The sequence below is a fragment of the Marmota flaviventris genome, chromosome 8, assembly GCF_047511675.1.
Source record: "Marmota flaviventris isolate mMarFla1 chromosome 8, mMarFla1.hap1, whole genome shotgun sequence".
Classification (NCBI taxonomy): Eukaryota; Metazoa; Chordata; class Mammalia; order Rodentia; family Sciuridae; genus Marmota; species Marmota flaviventris.
Genome location: NC_092505.1, coordinates 131,279,071 through 131,300,445, shown reverse-complemented (window position 1 = coordinate 131,300,445; position 21,375 = coordinate 131,279,071). Strand labels below are relative to the sequence as shown.

The window sequence follows — 21,375 nt, the reverse complement described above, 5'->3', positions numbered from 1 at the left end:
TGAATGTGGGGTAGTGGAGACTGTTGCTAGGAGCAGGGGGGAAGGGGACTAAGCTGATCACATGAGCTGCTACTGGGCTGGGTGGACTACGCCTGTCACATTCCAGTGAGGGAAAGGTGAGACTTGCTACCTGGTCTCAAAAGCAATAGAAATTGACAACTCATTAGGGAAGGCTGCTATGCCTCTGAACGCATGCGTGTATGTTGGCCCAGACCCCAAAACGTGGCTAATGAGTCAACCAACCTAATTTTCTTCTTTCCTCCTCCCTTCCTCCTTCCCCTCTCCATCTCGGTTCCCTTTCTACCAACACAAGTCAGGCTCCTAAGACTGATGTTAACTCACTCCCATCTCTGTAACCAGTCTCACCCCAGACAAACTTCCCCTAAATCTTGCTTCGGATCCCTGTTTTCTTTGCTGAGTGAAGCTGTGTAACCATCACAGTGTCACCTTATTTAAATAAGAAATAAATTCATCTTGTTGGTTTCACATATTAAGTGAAGGTATCATCTTTATCTAAGAGAGGTATGATCCCCCCTCCCCCCAAAGCAGAAGGACTGTCTCAGTTCTTCCTGATCTTTCTGGTCTGTAGACTCCCACCCTGAAACCTGGTCTCCTCTCCGTTTCTCCTGCCACCGTGCAGTCCAATCTCAACACTGAAGATCTTTTTTTATACACACTGGACCGTGTCAATCCTCTGCCTACAGTTTTTTTTTTTTTTTTTGGAAGCTTCTCTCTGCCATTGGGGTAATTTCCAAACTCCTAGGCTTCATCTAATCCCTACCACCTCTTCAACCTCATTGATGACCTCTCCCTTCTTCACAGCCTACCTTGTTGTTCTGAAATTTCATCTTTGCACACATTATTTTACCCACCACGAGCACCAAGCACATCACTTCATTTGCTATGTCTATTTTTATCAAGTTTTAGCCTTTGTTTGCTAATTTCCTGGCTGAATGTCTGACCCCGTGTTCTCACTGTACCTTCCAACCCTTGCAACTTCTTCGTGTTTGCACTTAATACATACTTTTGCTATTTGATTTTATCTATATCTGTCATAAGACTAGGAGTTCCCTGGGCAGGCTTGGTTTCTTGTTTATGGTCAGGTCTCACCAAACCTGGTACATCTCTAAAACTGTGGTCTTGTGGGAGCTGCTTCATTCTCATCTTGCATGCTTACATTTTGGAGGCAGATGGTGAGATGGAATTTGGGATCCAAGATGTTTCTTAGGGATACAGATCTGCGAAACAAAGGGGGAAAGCAAGATGGACAGAAGAAATGAAACAGTGACACACACTCAACAAAGCTTTAAACCTAGCAGACGGCTCTGAAGCGAGTATTGCTCATGAGAGTTGTCCAGCATCAGACCAAAACATCTGGGAACCCCCTTTGCCCTTAGTCCCCAGATGTGGGCTGCCTGGGAAGCGCATGACCTTTGGCATAGTATCTTTCTGTGGTGAGGCAGACCCTGAAGGAGCGGAGAGCTAGAGGCTTTTTCTGCCACAGGAAGATCTATCTTCCTTGAAAGTCTCTCTGGGAAGCCCATCTGCGCCTACTACACTGCCCTCACAAGGAGTTGTATGACAGTGGGCAACCTACGGTCTCAGTTGCCATTAGTGATGATTGCAATGCTGTACCTACCCTAGCCATTGAGTTTGTTTAGAATCAAGTGTACAAAGTCATTCTTTGGTTTTGAGACATTTCATATTGAACTTCAGGGAGATGACCCCATGCCCAGTTCATTACCCATTAGCCCTCATCTCATGACATTTTAAATATTTGGGTTATGGTGTCAAAAAATATTGCAGTAAAAAATGTGTGGTTAAAAAAAATTACGGGTAAAAAGATCTAGAGGTCTAGATCCATAGTAATTATATGTTCTTAGGCAGGTCACCTAACCTCTGAATTCCATTTCTACATCTATAAAATTAGAATAATTCTTTATAAGGTGGTTGTGAATATGACCTATGTTATGTTTATGCCAAAAGTGTTTTAGAAATGATATTCCTCAATACTTATGTGCAGTGGTAGCATCGAGAGGAGTAGGAGTACTAAACACAGCATAACAGTACTGTTACCTTAACTTGGGTGAATGTTCCAATCAGAGTATGTCGAAGAGACTTCTAGCCTTTGTAATCATCTCTCTCTCTCTTTTTTTTTTAAGTTGTGGATGGACACACTACCTTTAATTAATTAATTAATTAATTTCATGCGGTGCTGAGGATTGAACCCAGTGCCTCACACATGCCAGGCAAGCGCTCTACCACTGAGCCACAATTCCAGCCCCTTGTCATCATCCCTTAATGAATTTGATCTATGCCAGCTTCATAATTTCTTTCTGAGTAGCCTGCAGTCTTTTCCAATGAATCATGCAAATAATTACAACTCACGAAACTGCTGCTATTATTACCCTTTCTGCTATTTGTCCTTCTCTATGAAGGCCAGTCAGTGATTCTGCTGCTAATTTATCTCAATTTATTTATCTCATTGTGAAGCAATGTAAGTGGTTGGTAAAGCAATTGAAATACTAGAATAAAGAAAAAAAATTAGAATGATTCATGTGGAAAATAATTTATTCTTTTCCTTATTGCAGTCTGTAAACTTCAGGAAGCTGATGTGATCTTCCTCTGTGATGGCTCTAACATGGTGTCTGAAGCGGAGTTTGTTACCATGACAACTTTCTTGTCAGACTTAATTGACAATTTTGATACTCAGTCTCAAAGAATGAAAGTTGGGATGGCTCAATATGGGAGCCGCTATCAGGAAATAATTGAGTTGGGAAACACTCTGACCAAAGCCCAGTGGAAATCGCGAATTCAGGCTGTCTCCAAGAGCAACGGGCAGTCTCGAATTGACTTTGCCCTTCAACACGTGAGCTCAATGTTTCATCCATCTTTTGGTGGGAGAAGAAATGCTGGTGTCCCTCAGACTTTAGTTGTTATCACATCTGGGTCTCCCCGCTACAATGTGGTAGATGCAGTAAAAACCCTGAAAGACCTTGGAATCTGCATCCTGGTTTTGGGCATAGGAGATGTTCGCAAGGAACAGCTTCTGCCAATAACGGGCAATTCTGAAAAGATAATCACGTTTCGAGACTTCGATAGATTAAAGAATGTGGATGTGAAAAAAAGAATGGTCCGAGAAATCTGCCAGAGCTGCGGGAAAACCAGTAAGTGTTCTTTATCCAGTTTTATTCAATTGGAGTTTCCCATTTCTCCACTTCCCAAGGGATTGACAAAGGCCTGCTCTAGTAGAACATATATTTAGAACAATGTACAATGAGAAGAGAGCTCTCCTCTACTTCCAGAAGTGTGGATTCAGTCGGCCTCCCTCAGAGACAAGGAGAGACTGCAGAGGCTGAAGGGATCCGGTCTGTGTCCTCTGGTCAGCCCTGTCCTCTCACTATAACCTGCTATTTATGCTTTTTTTTTTCTCAACACCTGGCTCTCAATCTCTTATTTCTACTCTCTCCATTTCCATCTCCCTATTTTAACTTTGTCAAACCATCTTGGGAGGGACTGTGTGTGTGTGTGTGTGTGCACGCCTGTGCACGTGTGTATACATCTATGCACATGCAGACAGTGTATTCTTTTAATGATGATGTCTATATCATCATAACATAGTAAAGATTTAAATTGTCCTTAGAAGTTGTTTAATCCCAGAGGTCACAAATATAAATGCTGCAAAGGCCAGGTGGGTAATGTATGTGAGTCAAGGGGGCAGAGTGTGAGGACAATGAAATGGAGAGCAAGGTTCTAAGGGGGTTGTCACTCTTCAGTTGCAGCTGACAGCAGCCTTGGGGGACTCAGGTTCTGTCAATTTGGAGATTGGGAGGACAGCATGTCAGGAAACATTCCATATTTGGTGAAATCTGCACAACTTGCAGGAATTCCTTGGAGTATTTGTTTCTAGGCTTGTTGTGATGGAAGCATCCTTCAAAAGATGTGTCATTTTTTTTTTTTTCCTAGTGCCTCAGATCTTTTACATCCCATTCAAGTGCTCAAGTGGAGACAAATGAGAGAGGTAGAAAGAGCCCTGGACCTGGAGCCAGAAAGCCAGAATTCTAATTGAGGGCAGGAACAATAACCTCCATAAATCGCTGTCCCCTCATCTGGAAAATGAGCAACTAGACAGGATCAGAGGTGACCAGATGGCCACTTGCACATGCAGTTTGCTTCTTCTGTCCAGACGTGCCAACTTGTTAAATTAATCTACAGCATTAACAAAGTGGAAATTTTATATTTAAAAAAATGTGGATTTCAGATTCCTCTTTGAAAAATCAGAAGATTAAACAAGAATAGGCCCCATTTCCCACGAGGCTACTCTCAGCTGGAGCTGAACAGTGAGCAGATGCAGGGGTGGGTTCTTGCTCTCCAGATCATTGTCCTCATGTTCTTCTCACTGGACTCATCTGCATTATCCACCTAGCCTTTGCAACCATTTGCATTTGTGACCTCTGGAAACTAAGATCTCTAGAAGGGTTCAAATATTTATTATATTATGATTACATGGATTAGAATATATTATCATTAAAGAATTAAAATGCACACACCCCCCCAAAACCACTGTGAATGAGACTACACTGTGTTTGAACTTCTAATAGCTACAGGAATGTGTGATATTAGAAAGGGGACAGAGGAGAGGGACACTTGTGTTATGTATCAGTAGATCAATGAGTGTCTTTCTTCTTGAACACTTTTTGGGTAAGAGAGAGCCTCTAGATTCCAACTCTGAGGCATGAGAGCATTTCCTTTTCCCTACCCTTCGTTATCTCTATCCACTCATTAATCTAGTCTTGTTTCCTTTCATCTCCAGATTGCTTTGTGGACATAGTGGTCGGGTTCGACATTTCCACTCACTTGCAGGGGCAGACTTTGTTCCAGAGCCACCCCCGGTTGGAATCATACCTCCCAAACATCTTAGAGGACATCACCTCCATCAGGGGGGTGAGCTGTGGGGCAGGTGCAGAGGCGCAGGTGAGCCTGGCTTTTAAGGTGAACAGTGTCCAAGAATCCCCTGCTGAATTCCAAATCTACCAGAAAGCAATATTTGACAGCTTACGCCAAGTCACCGTCAGGGGGCCAACTCATCTGAATGCACAGTTCTTACAGTCGCTGTGGGATACGTTTCGGGATAAATCTGCATCCCGGGGTCAGGTATGTGTGTTTCATTCTATCTCCCATTCCTTCCCTGCCGCAGTCTGGCTGGGCACAAAATCACGAGCCACTCAAGCAGGAACAAACTTTATTTTTTAAACTGCCGCCAATGCCCCGTATGCTCCCGGGAAGATTGCCAACCGACCCACGCGAGTCCCCCCCCCCCCAACAGGAAGTCCCTCCTCCGGAATTCCCTCACTTCCCCAACCAATGGGAACTCTCCAGGAGTCCCCTAGCAGGCCGAGGTAGACAGCAGGAGTCCAATATCCATATGAATGCAGATCTTAACATAATCATATCATCTCAATGGCTTGCTGGCATCACCTTTCAACCAAAAATGCCATGCATCATATTACTTGGCTGTGGCTCTTAGCACTTCCCCAGTTATATCTCTAGCTTTCACATCATCCCATTCTTTGCTTTCCTCTTTCTCTAGGTGTTGCTCATCTTTTCGGATGGTCTCCAGGGAGAGAGCACAATGATGCTTGAAAACGAATCGGACAGGCTCAGAGAAGCAGGTATTGAGTTGAAAATTTAAACAATGAATATGCGGAGCAAGTCTCTGTCCTCACTAGGGTGCTCTAGATTTTGGGATATGTCTGGCCATTTGCAGCAGATTCTGTTGGGTCCTTGTCCAAAGGATCTTGATCAGCCCTGCACTCCTCCCCCAAATGCTGCACATTGCTATGGCCAAGTGCTTACATGTGTGACCTACCAGAGCCTGTCCTTGACTGACCTGAATTGTGTATGGACATATTGGGAGTGAGGGAGGAATTATACCATGCCCCATCTTGGTAACTGGGGCCATCAATGATATAGGGATACAAAAGACCAGCACCCTAACCTCAAATGAATCAACTTCGGTATAATTCATATTCTGGAGTTCCTCATGAATCAGGCCAACGGCAAGACTTTGCTGAGATGTATCCCTGCTTACACCTTCTTCCCCTTCTTCTTTTCTCTCTTATTAACTATGCTTGCCTCTCAGATTAACTCCTCTCAGATTCTGCTTCTAGAAAGCCTGACCTGAGACACCTCTTATTGTTTCTGATTGTCCTTCTGGAAGATAGCAGCTCAGACTTCTTACTCTACACATTGTGTCCATGTCATGGTTCTGGATGGAACTGGAATCTAGGTGCAGAAGTTGAGAGGACTATGCAGTGAAGTGGAGATGCCACTCATTGTCAAATGGGAAGCGTCATTTGAGAATTCTTGGTAGAGCCCCAAACTATTTTCTGGGACTCAGTTGGCACAGGCAACCTCCCTAGAGGCTGCAGAATTTTGGGACTTTATTTCTGGGGTGTGTTACCTTCTCTGTTTGATCCCTTCAACACCTTCTCACTGTTCTTGGAATATGTATACACTTCCTTAATATGGCCCTGAGACTCTGCAGATGCCAGCCTCTGCCCCCCCCCACCCAATCTTAACTCATTCCTCACACTCCTCACACTCCGGGTTCCAGACACAGAGAACATTTCCTCCCCCTCCTCCAAGGTACTTTGCAGCTTCATTCCTCCTTATCTTATGTAGCGCTCTGCCCAACTCCCCTTCCTCTCCAGTTCTCTCCATCTTCCATCTTTGGTTCTTTTCTCTTGACCAATTTCCATTCATCCTTTAGAATAGCCTAAGCAACAGTTTCTCCAAGAACCTCCCACGACTCTCCAAGACTAAAGAACTTCCCTTCAAGGCTTTCAGAGCACCCTGGCAGCTCTGGAGCAGCTCTCTGATTCTTGTCCATCTCCTTGTTCATGAACTCCAACGGGAAGGGGTATTCCTGACCTACTCATCTTGCATCCTTGATTCAATGATTAGTACATAACAGGCTTCTAAGAAATAAATATTTGCTTAAGAACAGTTAGAGTAAATGAACTATTGGATGCCTTAATAAGTGAGTGAATGAGTGCATGAACTGTATGTGATCAGAAGTTCAGCTGAGACTGGAATCACCCTGGGCTTCCTCACGCTCTCAGGGCCTGGGCTCCCAGGAGTGCTTGGAAGTGGAGATAACTTGAGAACTGTCATTAACTTACATACAGGAAATTTCAGAAAAACCCTCTGCAGATGGACAATGCCCCTTTAAAAAAAATCACCTTTGAATGCCCAAGAGTTGCATCTAAATTGGTGGTGAGATGTCGATCACAGTGTTTTTTTCCATTAGTGTTTGTCAATAGATTTGTAAATCGTATCTTTTGAATTCTTTTTCTCAGGGACATTTCTTGCGAAAGTCAGAGACCACAGTCTGATGTATATTCAGAAATGCAGGCAAATCTGCTGTTGGCTTCTTCATATGTTGGAAGTCCTGCTACTTCTTATGATTTTCCCCCCTTTTGGATAATGGTCACTGAGTGGAAATTCTGTTTTCATGTACAACTCTTTGATTTTATATCTGCTGTTTTTACCAAATAGGACTTGATGGTCTGCTGGTGGTGTCCCTTAATGCAACTGCTCATGATGAGTTTTCCAGCTTTGAATTTGGAAAAGGATTTGATTATAGGACTCACTTGACCATTGGAATGATGGAACTGGGCAGCATGCTCTCACAGTACCTGGTGAGTTGTTGAAAAATCCAGTTATTCTAAATGCCATGAGAACTAAATTGAAATTTGCTGTTTCCAAAAAGACTACTTTTGCTTGGCCCAGTAAATGTAGCGCATGGTGTTTAGTCAATAAAAATGTATGAAAGACCAGAACATCGGGCTTTATAGTTTGCATATCATTTCATTCTTTGTTATTTCACTAAATGAATGTGTAGGGAATTGAGGACCAACCAACCCCTAATCAAATTAAAAAGCTCCCAATAGTTCATGCTGTAGAAATTCCTGTTTTAGGATATTGTTAACTAGGAGCCAAAAGTCTTGGGCAAACTTGGCCTGTGGTCATCTGTGTATTCTGTGCCCGTTCAATAATAGAGATCATTTCCTTTGGAGAGGGGATGTTGCCAATGAAGTTGTTAGCCTGGTGCCCTCTCTGCAGTATTAAGTTCAAAAGCAGCTCTTATTCTCTGAAACCCCTTATTTAAAGGCAGGAGGTAGGCTTGTAGGTGGTGGATTGATTTGGGTGAATATGATTCTTAGGTAACAAAATTCCTGATGATTGTTGCACACCTGCTTATTTGTTCCCTTCCAGGGAAACATTGCAGAGAGGGCTTGCTGCTGTGAATTTTGCAAATGTCCAGGGGTTCCGGGACCTCATGGGAGCAGAGGACTACAAGGCTTTAAGGTACTATTCAGTTGGGATACTCTTATTTCCAGTGTCCCTTGCTTTGGTGTGGGTGAGACTGAGACTGAGTGGTTGAATTCGTGACCTTCCCTTCATACTAATGTAATTGCTTTGGGCATTTCATGTAACTTTTCTTTGTAGGAGCCAGTTCAAGGACTCATTTTTGATAATGCTGCTAAGAATGGTTCCCCCTTCTCTCAGACATTCTTAGTGATGTTGCTTGTTGGTTGTGCGATTTACACTTTTGTATTTGCTATTGACAGCCCGAAAGGTATTAAAAATAGTGGAGAGAGTTGTGCTTTATCAGCAACGGAACAAAATTGAACTGCAAAAAATCAGAGCATTGTAGATTAATAGGCCTTTAAAACAACAAATTATGAAAGATCAATGACACAACAACAGAATATAAATATATCATGGCATTTTCAAAGAAATACTCTGTAACACCCAGTGCAAATGAATGAACTACAGCTACACACAAGAACATGGATTAAATTTTACCAACTTAGTAATGACCAAAAGAAGCAAAACATAGAAGAATACATATGGTCTGTATTAAAAATGGTATGATATCATTTATAAAAGTTTGAAAACAGAAGAAACTAAATATAATATCTAGGGATGAATATTTAAGTGGTGAAATATTTGAAAAAGGCAAGGAAATATCCAACACACCAGGAGTGTACCCCTGGGGTGGAGTGGGTGGAGAGTGGCAGAATCCAGTAGATTGTGATGGGAGTGGGCACTAGGCCTGAGACTGGAAATGTTCTAATTCTCAGTCTTGATGATGAACTGCACACTCTTTACATAGGATAATTGTTAAAAATTATTGAATAAAGTTCATCTTATAATAATTAAGTTGAACTTTTATATTTTATTCATTTTATGTGCATTTTCAAATGTATTTTCGACATCACGATAAAAAGGACTTTTAAAAAAAGAGATTAATGATAATATTTGCTCATGATTAATGCATTATCCATCCTTGTGGGAAGATCCTTTATATGGAACCTTTCTACTCCATTGTGATGTTTTGTTTAGCAAGGTCTCCTCTCTCGGGTCAATAGTAGATTTATATTATAGGGGAGCATAGCCTCCCTAGTAGACTGAGCAAAAGGTGGGGATCTGTATTTGAGGTGGGGAAGCCAAACTTCAAATGAATCTTTGCCACAAATAACCTATGAGGCTGAGGGAGGGATCACTGCAATGTGAATATCTATAACCATGGTGTTGGAAGTGCTTGTTCTAATCTGAGCTCTCAAAAAAGCAGGGGAAAATAATATGATCCCTTTGGAAATATTATTGATTTGCCTGCTAAAAAATTATGTCAGTCACAGATGTACTCCCTGCAAATCCCTCAGACAGGGGAGTGGCCCTGTTGACCCCTATCGGCAAGGAGGTTTCCAAGGGTCAGCCTCCTGCTGGCAATAGGAGGGTCCACCGTCTGCAAAGGGGCTTCAGAGATGAGTGCAAGACAGAAACCAGCTCCAGACCCTGGCAGCCACATCTGCAAACCCAAATCATGTTGAAGGGAGGAGCTTGCTTAGAATGCCCAAGAACTTCACAAGTTTGAATTCATGGGGAATGTCTAAATTTTACTTTTCTCTTTCCTCCCAGGGGTTTTCAGGTCTAAAAGGCAGCAGAGGACACAGGGGAGAAGATGGAGACCCTGTAAGTTTTTGAGACTTCTCCTCCTGCCACCTGCACATATCTTCTTTTCCATGAAAAGCTTTATGTTCATACAGAAGGGTATATTAGGGTTTTATTTAAATTTTTAATTGCATTTTTGGGGAAAGGCTTGTTTTCCTAAATCTAAGATTGGGGACAGAGAGGGAACGGGTTCACAGACACGTAGATTGGCATGCTTTTTAATCAATGGTCGGAAGCTGGGCTTCTTCCTCTCTACCCTAAGCAGGATGCAGCAGGTTATCTGCTGCAGAGTTCTCTTTAGACCTGAAATCTAGTGCTTATTAGTATGTGGCCTTCAGCCAGAGCTGGAGCATATGTCCCTCCAAGAGAAGGAAGTGGGCCAGGCAAGGTGTGGCTTCATGATTAAATGTTATAGAGGTCTGTGAACCTCAGTATTGGACAGTACAACCAGAACTCTCACTTTGTTCCTAACCCAAATTATGAGTGGAATTTGGAGGAACCAAGAGCCCTTGGATGGCTCCATTTGGGATAGGGAAAGTTCCGAAAGCATTGTGATTAGATCTCCATCCCTTTAGAATCAAGGCCAGCTCCTCGTCTGGGCAGCAAGTTTATAATGTTTAAAAGGTCAGACTCTGGAATGAGACCTAGCTGTGAAACCTTGAACAAGATACTTAACTTCTTGAGCCTTGTTCTCATTTTAAACATGTATAAATTCCTCTAGGACTCTAATGCTGACCCATACCTTACAAAATAGCCATCAAGGAGAGTACTCTCGTCTCTCACCTTATACCCAAAGGGCTCTTAGAGACCACCAAGCCACTCGGGAGCACTTTGAGTATGGGAAATAGTGTGACCCACTTGCCTGGCTGAGAGCCCAAAGCTGGCTTAAAGCCCAGGCAATGGGAAGTTATAAGACTTAGGGAGCTCTCAGCAACCTGTGGCCATGAGCAAGACTTGGGGGCTTTTACAGGGAATAATCCTCAGAATAAAGAAAAGCAAAGCAGGGAAAAGGAAAATCGCTTGTCACCTATCTTATCAGGAAGGGAAGAATTAGTTCATAGCTAAACAATTATTCTTCTGTTGCAAACTAAGAGTACCTGTTATGCACCCAGACCCGAGCCAGCCATAAGAGACACAAAGTGAAAGGGCTGGGGGCAAGGGGCTTGCCCTCAAAGAGCATGCAGTTATCCTTCTCTTGAAATTTATTTTACTCTGGCATTTATCATATTTCAATATTTCTTGGGAGAAGCAGGGTTAGTGGTGGACATGCACATCTTTGAGAGCGCTTTCCCTTTTGACAGGTCTGCCTTTGGGCATCTTTAACCTGATGACTCTGCCCACCAGGACTGGCTCTTCTGCCTCTGTGCTCTCATCCTTGCCATAGTGTCACTTTCTGTGCACAGTTTCCGCTCAGTTCTGGTCTCCTGGACTTGCTTCTCTGTGTCAGCCGTGTTGACTCTCCCAGTACAGCATTAGGGAACTAGGCAAGAGGTCAGGGCCAGCATCTTACTGGAGTCCTAGGAATGTGGCTAGAAAGTGAAGTTACTTCCAAACCTTTGGCTGCACTGTCTGATGAGGGAGTGAAGTGGCTGAGCTCATTCTGCGTCTATTTGTGACCTTGGATCTGCTAGGAAGCTCTGAAGACTGACAGGGAAAAAAAGTGAATCGAGGGGGAAAAGGATAGATTTAAATGAACAAGTTGCAGGAGGAATTGCTTTGCCTAAAACTTGGCATGCTCGTGGACTCTGGCTCGACACTCTGAAAGCAAATTGCTAGCAGCTTCTATTAAAAGTGTCACTTTGAATATCTGTTCGGATTCCTTTTCTTAGGGAAGACGAGGAGACACTGGACCCCGAGGAGACAGAGGAATTGCAGGATGTCCGGGGATACGGGGTCAAAAGGTAAAGTTCTGCTGGAAATGCTATTTTCACTTCCCTGTAACACCCTCTTCCTCTCTCCTGCATTCCTACACTCCCTCATTTTCTATCTTCCCTTCCTTTTCTCTTTCTCCAGTTACATCAATTGGTTTCCTTGTTAGCAGATTATAATTCTATACTTAATAATCTCAAGGAGTCTTGAGCATTAGTTAAATTCCATCTATAACCCCTTTGCAGATATATAGCCAGAGTGACTAAAGAGCTACACAGTCTCTCTCCTTAGCAAGGCAGCCCCTTCCTGCTACAGTCTATAAATCCACACGTTGTCCTAGATACATTAGTGACAGATATTTATTCTTTTGCAGGGAGCCAAAGGATTTTCTGGATATAAGGTATCATAATTTCTTCTCAGTCAAGTTTGATTTCCTAAAGGGATGAGTTTCCCAGTAAGTGCATGGCAGAGACCCCCCCCCCCCTTTACCTGACTGCTGTTCATCCTTGTCTCTCAGGGAGAACATGGAGAAGATGGGATTGATGGGCTTGATGGGGAAGAGGTAAGCCATTTTTCTTCAAATTTTCATAGCACCATCATGAGGTTGATACATTTTTAAAAATAGGAATTTTGTTTTTCTTCTTTTAGGGCTTTCATGGGCTTCCTGGAGGAAAAGGAGAAAAGGGTGATCCAGGATCTCAGGTAACACTTTTGTGTACATCAAAGAAGGAGCGTTTGGTGACAGAGAGAGTCCTAATTGTGGTGTGTCACTCACTTTTGGGATAATATTGACAGCTGACTTGACAGCAGAATGAAAGCCTATTACCTAGGAATAGATGCTGTATTTTTGTTTGGGGTAAGTGTGTAACTATGTGATTTTAAAGAGTTTTCAGCTAGAAGAATTCAAAGCATGTTAGGTCCTTCTATGGGCATGTTTTTCAGAGGTCTGAAGATGAATGCTTTTGTCCATCGATAGCATCTGTGTTCTCTTTATGGCCTCAGAGAGGGAAAAAAAAAAAAAAAGCAAGAGAAAGTTATTTTGCTGGCCTTGGTAGAGCAAATCACAGTGGAACATTTTTTTTTTTAATTTTAAATTCATTTCAACATCCATTAATGTTGAAATGAATTTAAAATTATTTTTATGTTCTGATCCATTTATTTATCAAATAGTTTTGAGCACCTATCATATGCCAGACACTGAGTTATGTGCTAAAAAATCAGAGGTGAACCACACAGTCCTTGTCCTCAAGGATCCCACAGTGTATCGGGGAGACAGATATATCATTAGGATGTGACTGGGGCCACATTGTAGGCAGCTGTGTAAGAGTCCAGAGAAGGACACCTAACTGCCTCAGGGTGGGGGATATCCAGGAGTCTTCTTGGAGGAAAGGTTCCTGGAGGTGAAGATGAACAGCGATTAGCAAGGCCAAGATGTGGAGGAAAAGCTCTCTCGGTGAAGGAACAGCATGGGCAAAGACATGTGGCTTGGGGGCGCTGCATGTTGTCTTTTTTGGCGGAGGGAGCATTAGAGCATAGGCAGGAGACAAGGTTCAGGAGGTGGCAGGAAGAGATCAGGATGGCACCGCTGAGCCACATGGAGGAGTTTGGCTTTTATCCATTAGGCAATGATGAGCTACTGAAAGATTTTGAGCAGAAGTATCATGATTAAATTTGCATTTTAGAAATATTACTTGACAGTAGTGTAGAAGTTGTGTTGGAGATGACTTGGATGCAAGGAGGGATGAGAGGTGGCTCTGTAGTAATGGAGATGAGCAGGGACAGAGCCTTCAAGTGAAGCAATATCAGTAAGAAAGTCTGTCTACAGGACAGTAAGAACATAGCAGGGCGCAGGCTGGGGTGCAGCAAGCAGGGCACCCTGGAGGGGAAAGGAGGCACTCACTGTCAGGGTTAGGCAGAGGGAGTTCCCCTCTAAATTTTGTACCCTAGGAGCCTCTCTTGGCTTACCCTAGTTCTGGCTCTGAGACATAAGATATCCAGGTCAAGGTGACCAGAGGAGCAGGAAATGGGGAGTTGGTTTAAATGCCTGCAAGGATCCTGGCTTGGGCAAGTTTAGTTGGGAACAATTAGTTTCAGGTGAAAATGGAAAATCCTTATGGAAGTTTTCAGCGGGAAATTTGAATATAGATGTCAGAAGTTGCTAGATGGACAAGATGTCCAGTATAGTAGCCACCAGCCACATGGGATTAAATTTAAATTAATTAAAATTAAAAATTCCACTTGCCACTTTTCAGGTGTTCAATAGTGGCTACCATAATGAACAGTGCAGATACAGAACATTTCCTACACTGCAGAGAGTCTTTAGTCCTATGCTAGTCCTCTAGATGCTTTTCACAACAAATATTCTGACCATAAGCTTAAAAATGAACTTGAGAAGCCTGCAGGAACCTGGCTGAGATAGAAGAACATGAAATGTTTTATATGGCGGATCACCCTCCCCACCACACCACACACTGCTTAACATTTAACATCATTATAAAGGTCTCCTACAAGCTAACACAGAAGCTGGTTTTATTTTATTTTATTTTTCAGGGCAGTCCAGGTTCCAGAGGTCCCCCTGGGGGAGATGGAGAGAAGGGCTTCCCAGGGGATCCTGTAAGTTCCTAAAGTCCAGTGGCTTCTGAATTGTCCGATTCCTCCCCAGTTCCATCTCTTTTCCCTTTGTGTCTCCTGCTAACCTATAGGCAAATGCTTGTCTTAGGAGTGGGGTGGTAGGTGTTGACTGAGGCTTCTTTGGGAAAAATTCATCCTTGACTGATCTGGCCTGATTATTTGAAAGGTTCAGAACTGGAAACTAAACTTCTATCTTAGGAATCCTTTTGATATGTCAAGACTTTCAGTTTCCTTTGGAGAGACGTTTCCATAGTGTTGTGTGTTGGACTACTAATCTTGCTGACCTGTAGTCTCCCTATTTGTAGATTCCATTACAGGAGAATCTTAATATGCGTTTGAGGGAATGGTCTAAGAATGTTTGGACCAGGGCATCAGTGAGGCTGCCATTTCAGGGGAAATCACTATATAGTAAGGACTCTTATGATTCTTCATTTATCACTACGTTTCCTTCAAACTGGGGAAATGTTGTTTGCATACTTTAAAAAAAATCCTGAGTTTCAAATTGGAGAATTTTCTCACACTTCTCATCCCTTAACCTTAGTAGTTTTACATCATACCATTTTGGGTGAGGAAGCTTATATTTTTGGATTCTAAATTACTTTTAAAATCTTCTTCTAGGGTAATCCAGGCCGAAACAGTAACATCAAAGGAAGAAAGGGCTCCAAAGGAGAACAAGGAAGACAAGTAATTGGATCTATTTTACATATATGAGTTGATTAATTTCATTATTGAGCTAAGCAAAATTAGTAAAATGCATAACCCTTCTGTAATTGAACACACATATCTATGTTTAAAGGGGCCTTATTTTGTTAAAATAAGTCATGTTCATGGCAGGTTACATTTTTATGGGAAAATTATTAAGTTTCTGGCAAGTGTTGTCACTTGGGAAAACTTGGAGTAGCAGGGTATGTTCCTGTACCTTTTTCTTCCTTAATGACTATCTAACCAGCAGCATTAATATAAAGAATGATTCTAGCATGACATTCTCATTTTGCTGTTTTAATAATATTTGATGATTATTGCTGATACTTCTAAATACTCAGAATCTTTTGCCTTATGATCTTGGGGAAATTATTGTATTTTTAGGGTACAACTGGGCAGAAGGGGGCACAAGGAAGTCCTAGTTCCAGAGGAAGCCGGGTAAGTGTTTCTGCAGACACTTATTTTCCCTCCTATCCTTTGGAAGTTCCATAGAGGCTTTCAAATTATTTGTTGCTACAGAGTCATCTGATTCCAGGGACCATACATTTGCAGGGGTTCTAACTCTTGGCACTGTTGACATTTGGGGCCAGACAATGCTTTGTGGGGGCCCTAGACATTGGGGGTGTTTTGCAACATTTCTGATCTCTACCCATTGCATGTCAGTAGCACCACCCCAAACTCCTCCCTTTTGTGACATCCAGAAATTACTTCAGATATTATCATATGTCTGTGGAGATATTGTGGGGGGGTGGGAATGGGAGTCAAAAATCTCCCCAGGTGAGAAACCATGTGATAGAGTCCGCCTTTCCCTTTCCACCTTCCAGATGCTTTTGAATATCTTTGAAGAGAGTTGATCACTTGAGCATGAATGCCCTCCCCTAGCATCTGAGCATCTGTGAGCTATGTCAGAATAGTGTGAATTTGGGAGATTACATACTTTCTCTTTACATGTTGCCAATGGAAAAGAGGAATCACAAATAAATTCTTCTTGAATGGACCAAAACACTGGTGATTAGGGTCAACTCTGGGGCCACCTTAATGTCCTAGGGTAACTTGATAGCATTCACATGATATCAAGCCTATCACAGCAAAAACAGGGCCGTTAGATTTCCTGATATTTGAAAAGAACAACCAAGAAATCACCTTTCCCGCTGTGAATTGCTAAAGTTAGGGACGATATTTGTAAATGTCGGAAACTCCTCTGTCTCGTGCTCAGTGTGGACATCATGAAAAGAGAATAATGGGCAAAGTTCTTGGTTTTGGCAGAGTCTTGTGCAAGAGGGAACTGAACATATTTGGCTTTCTTTTCTATTATAGATTTGGAATTTTTTCATCTTTCACGTGGGCTGCTGCTTGCTCGCCCTTCTTTCTAGGATACATAGTGGAGATAGTTTTCTGCCGCCTCTTGCCTTTGTTGATCATTTTTAAAAAAATGTTTAATTATTTATTTCTCTGTGGTGCTGAGGATCAAACCCAGTGCCTCACATGTGCTAGGCAAGTGCTCTACCACTGAACTACAGTCCCAGCCCCCTCTTTTGTTGATCTTGAATCATGTTGAGGAAGGGAAAGGATGTGAAATCCAATGACTGAGGCTTCCCAGTGCTTCTGGGGACATTCTTTGGGACTTTGCCCTTTTTTCCATATAAGAGAATTCAAATCTAATAAGAGGAAGCAGTAAAGAAGCAAGATCAGATAAATGTTATAAATTAAATTTTTTTTTTTGGGGGGGGCTGGGCATGTGGCTCAAGTGGTAGCGCGCTCACCTGGCATGCGTGCGGCCCGGGTTCGATCCTCAGCACCACATACAAACAAAGATGTTGTGTCTGCCAAAAACTAAAAAATAAATATAAAAAATTCTCTCTGTCTGTGTCTCTCTCTCTCTCACCTCTCTCTTTAAAAAAATTTTTTTTTAAATTCTACACAAATAGAGCACAATTTTCATTTTTATGGTTGTACATGATGTAGGGTCACAGCATTTGTGCAATCACACCTATGCATAGGGGTAATAATGTCCATCTCATTCCACCATCTCCCCCTACACACTCCCTGCCTTGCCCTCCCTCCCCTCTGCTCAATCTAAAGTTCCTCTGTTCTGCCCCTCTTGGGTCAACATCCACTTATCAGAGAAACCATTCGGCCTTTGGTTTTTTGGGATTGGCTTACTTCCACTTAGCGTGATATTCTCCAACTCCGTCCATTTACCTGTAGATGCCATGATTTCTTTCTTCTTTAAGACTGAGTAATATTCTATTGTGAACATATACCACAGTTTCTTTATCCATTCATCTACTGAGGGGCATCCAGGCTGATTCCATAGTTTAGCTATTGTGAATTAAGCTGCTATAAACATTGAGGTGGCTGCATCATTGTAGCATGCTGCTTTTAAGTCCTTTGGGTATAACCCTAGAAATGGGATAGCTGGGTCAAATGGTAGTTCCATTCCAAGTTTTTTAAGGTGTCTCTATACTGCTTTCCAAAATGGTTGTACCATTTTGCAATCCCACCAGCAATGAATCAGTGTACCTTTTCCCCCACATCCTTGCCAGCACTTATTGATGCTTGATTTTTTGATAATTGCCATTCTGACTGGAGTAAGAGGAAATCTTAGAGTAGTTGATTGCATTTCTCTAATTGCTAGTGATGTTGAACATTTTTCATAAATTTGTTGATCACTTGTATATCTTCTTCTGTGAAGTGTCTGCTCATTTCCTTAAACCATTTATTGTTTAGATTATTATTATTTTTTAGGTTAAGATTTTAAAGATAAATATTTGTTATTGGCTTAAGAGAAAATACTTTCAGTTTGAAGGAGCTTTACAACTGATACATTAATCAGGCACTTTTAAAAAAGAGGTGCCGGGGTAGGGTAGGGGTCATCCTTGGATAGGCTAGTCAATGACTTTTAAGTCACTCTAAGGACTGGAGGTTCTCAGTCCCCTCCTCCTCTTTTACCCAACTTTCCTGCTGATTGGCTCCCTTATGACTTCTTTTCTTTAGAATTAAATAATGCAGTGTTGACTTAGAAACACATGAAGCTTTTTGACCCTCTTCACCACCTTTCCAACGAAGGACAGAATTCTGCACTAGAGTCAGAGCCCCTTAAGCGATGTCAGATTCTGAACTACACAACTAGACTCCAGACGTTACCTCCTGCATGACAGAATTTCAACTTGTATAGATTAAATGTAGCGTCAGCTGTCACTACAACTATGGATCAGCTCACTGGAACATACACTTAAAAAAAAAAAAGAAAAAAAATACACTTGAATGTGTATTCCAGTCCTGTTACCTTTTGCCTGCCACACAGGAAGAATCCTTACAAATATTTATATTTATCCTGTGTTTTGTACCAGGTCCATCAATTTCAAATATTAATTTGCTTAAGCCTGATACTATGTCCATGAGGCAGATAACTATGGTTATATCCATATTACAGATGAGAACATCAAGGAGCTTTAGGCAATTTGCCCAAAGTTACAACAGCTAATAAGTGGCAGAACTGGAATTTGCACTCAGATGTCTTACTTTAGAGACTGGGGCCCCAGGCCACCCCTGCCACCCGGGGTGAGGTTCATTGTGTAGGTGTCTTGTGTCACACAGGCTTAAAGAGTAGAGCTCAGCTCAAGACTACCTGACTTCTAGGGCTGTGTCTCTGACTCAGGATAGCGGTGGGCAGTACTCACTGTTACATGCAACAAACATTATTTTATCATTGCTTTTTAATGGAGACAGAATTGAGAAATCATAGAAAGAGTAGCCTCTATCTCTAGTCACATCCAGCTACAAACAGCCGACAAGTTACCCTGGGCAACTTCTCCTAAAGTGCATTTGCATTTTAAAAGGAGAGTACCTTGAATCAAAGGGCAGAACCTTAATGGAAAAATTCTAGCCATCTGTCAGACTGGTGGAGATGGTATTTGGGCAGGGTGTTTATTCTAAGAAACTTCAGGTAGTGGGCAGTCGAAAGGAAATGGCAGTATTGAAATAATTTCCATGCCACAAATGAATTAATAGAGTTGTTTTAAGTATTTGTCTTGTACCTAAAGGAATCATAAGTTTATCTTAGCACAAAGTGAATGGGAGGTCGAGAAGGTTCCACAGTTCTCTTAAAGGTGTGGGGATTGTGGTGGTGTGAGTGGGCAGATTTTTGTTGTATTTTAAGGGAAAAGAAATAGGGGTCTGGGACCTAAATCATCCGGCTTGGTCACCTCTGGGAAGGGGAAGTGATGCCCCTAGGTGGCTACTCTGGTAAGGAGCAGACAGGTGGGGCTTGAGGGATCAGCCTGGCTATTCTCTGGTGAACCTGGTGGTAACATCTGGACCATCACAGAGTGCAGGGGATGCTGTCAGCCACTTTCTTTCTGTAGAATCCCATAGAGGCAAACTTTAGGGGCCCATAGGAAATCCCTATGTCCAGAAGCTTCACTCTTTGCTGAGGTATATTTAGAAGCCCAAGGCAGAGAGACAGATATGACATTCTTGTTCTCTGTGGGGAATTCATATAGAGTGCTTTGTGGGTTTTCCTGAGAGGCAGTATTAGAAGATAATTTCTTTGGGGGTGATTTGATTCTTCAAACAGCCTCCTGAGTATTAATTACCAACATAATATTAAGGTCAGAGGTCCTCAGACTGGCGGCTGATCTGTGATGACATTTAGATTAGTTTGCAATCAATCCCCCAAATGTTGATCTGTAATGAAGCACCCAGTGTGAAATCTTGTGTATGGAAAGTGCCTCAGGGAAGTCCTTTTTGTGAGCTGTTCACTACTTATGTCCATCAGGGAGTGAGAGAGACTGGTTGCCCATAGAAGCCCCTCCATCCAGACACACTGACAATTTGTCTGTTCTGTTCCAGGGACTGGAAGGCCGAAGGGGATCCCCAGGTGCTCCGGTAAGTACCCTTTATTTCCTGTCTTCTATGGTAGAGGGGACCAAGAACATTTCTCCCTATGCAGATGGTGCTGGGATAAATGAATATTTGACAACGGTGCTGTGGGAAGTGCCCAGCACTGGATGTGATCCCCACCAACAAGTGGGAAACACAACCAATAATTCAACTTCCAAAAAACAGGATAGGCCTGATCAAGGGCAAAACCTTCACAGATGCCTTGCGGATAAGAATTCTCGCACAATTCCAAGTGCTGTGAATTTGACTGATTTGCATGTGCATTTGGGAATTAATGTACCTGAGAGTGAAATTCTTTATAAAAATAAGAAAGAAGTTTGGGTTCATTCCTTGGGCAATCTGGAAGAACAAAATCCTAGGCAAAGTAGGGGGTAAGCCACTAGTCAAATAATATAGTACCTGTGTCCTACCTATGTCCTACATACCATAAAGAGAAAATCTATATGGAAACTCATGTGGAGAAAATCTTAATGCTGGAAACTCTTGTCCAACAGGGAGAACCAGGAAATCCTGGACCTCAAGGTATTCAGGGAGCTGATGGATTACAAGGTTCACAGGTATGTTGGAATATTCCATTAATGTGGTTATTCTGATGGGAAGAACTGGATAGCTCTGTGCAAATAAGTAATTGAGAAATTTTTACTCTATACCCCCACCATATTAATTATTTCTCATCCTGGGCAGTGATTTTGGGATTTGGGACCACCGAACCTACTTCAACATTTGCAGTTCACAACTAAGCTTTTTATAAGAAGAAAGGTGTGTTCACCTGGTATCATGTCGGGGTGTTTGTAATAATGAATGCTGGATACCTTAATATTATATTGGTAATTAATATTGATATCAATCAATTGGTTTTCTATAATTGAAATCCTGCATATAGACTCCAATAAAGGAAAGTTAGTTAGAAGTCTGAAACTGTTATTCAGAGTACCTGAAGCTAAATACACAGGGAACATCACTTCTAGATTATGGCTGAGCTTTATGGGAGCCATTTACATTTCTTCATGGTCTTATCATTAGTAATAAGGGCGTTAAAAATTAGAGCAACTGTTTTGCTCTCTTCCATGCCAGAAAGAAGCCGTGGTCATCCCTAGAGTATGGCTTTGTAACACATGGGTATTTAGTCACCTTATGGAGTCCACCTTGTATGGGGCCCCCTTTAAGCTTGGACAGATCTGGGTGGATGTTCCTATTCTAAGGTCTCATTTTTCTTCTAGGAAGTTCCCGATTGTTAGTACCAAC

At 42.2% G+C, this 21,375-nt stretch overlaps 1 protein-coding gene across 1 annotated transcript in view; it reads left to right on the top strand.

Moving 5' to 3' along the window:
• Col6a5 (collagen type VI alpha 5 chain) overlaps positions 1–21,375 on the top strand; it is a 99,303-nt gene that overhangs the window by 17,429 nt on the left and 60,499 nt on the right. Inside the window, exons 7-21 of the mRNA XM_027933997.2 lie at positions 2,592–3,167; positions 4,814–5,154; positions 5,591–5,672; positions 7,561–7,703; positions 8,281–8,373; positions 9,991–10,044; positions 11,853–11,924; positions 12,266–12,292; positions 12,410–12,454; positions 12,541–12,594; positions 14,443–14,505; positions 15,142–15,207; positions 15,610–15,663; positions 20,080–20,115; positions 20,625–20,687. Of these exons, the coding sequence (XP_027789798.2) occupies positions 2,592–3,167; positions 4,814–5,154; positions 5,591–5,672; positions 7,561–7,703; positions 8,281–8,373; positions 9,991–10,044; positions 11,853–11,924; positions 12,266–12,292; positions 12,410–12,454; positions 12,541–12,594; positions 14,443–14,505; positions 15,142–15,207; positions 15,610–15,663; positions 20,080–20,115; positions 20,625–20,687 (1,769 nt within the window). The remainder of the gene's footprint in view (positions 1–2,591; positions 3,168–4,813; positions 5,155–5,590; positions 5,673–7,560; positions 7,704–8,280; positions 8,374–9,990; positions 10,045–11,852; positions 11,925–12,265; positions 12,293–12,409; positions 12,455–12,540; positions 12,595–14,442; positions 14,506–15,141; positions 15,208–15,609; positions 15,664–20,079; positions 20,116–20,624; positions 20,688–21,375) is intronic.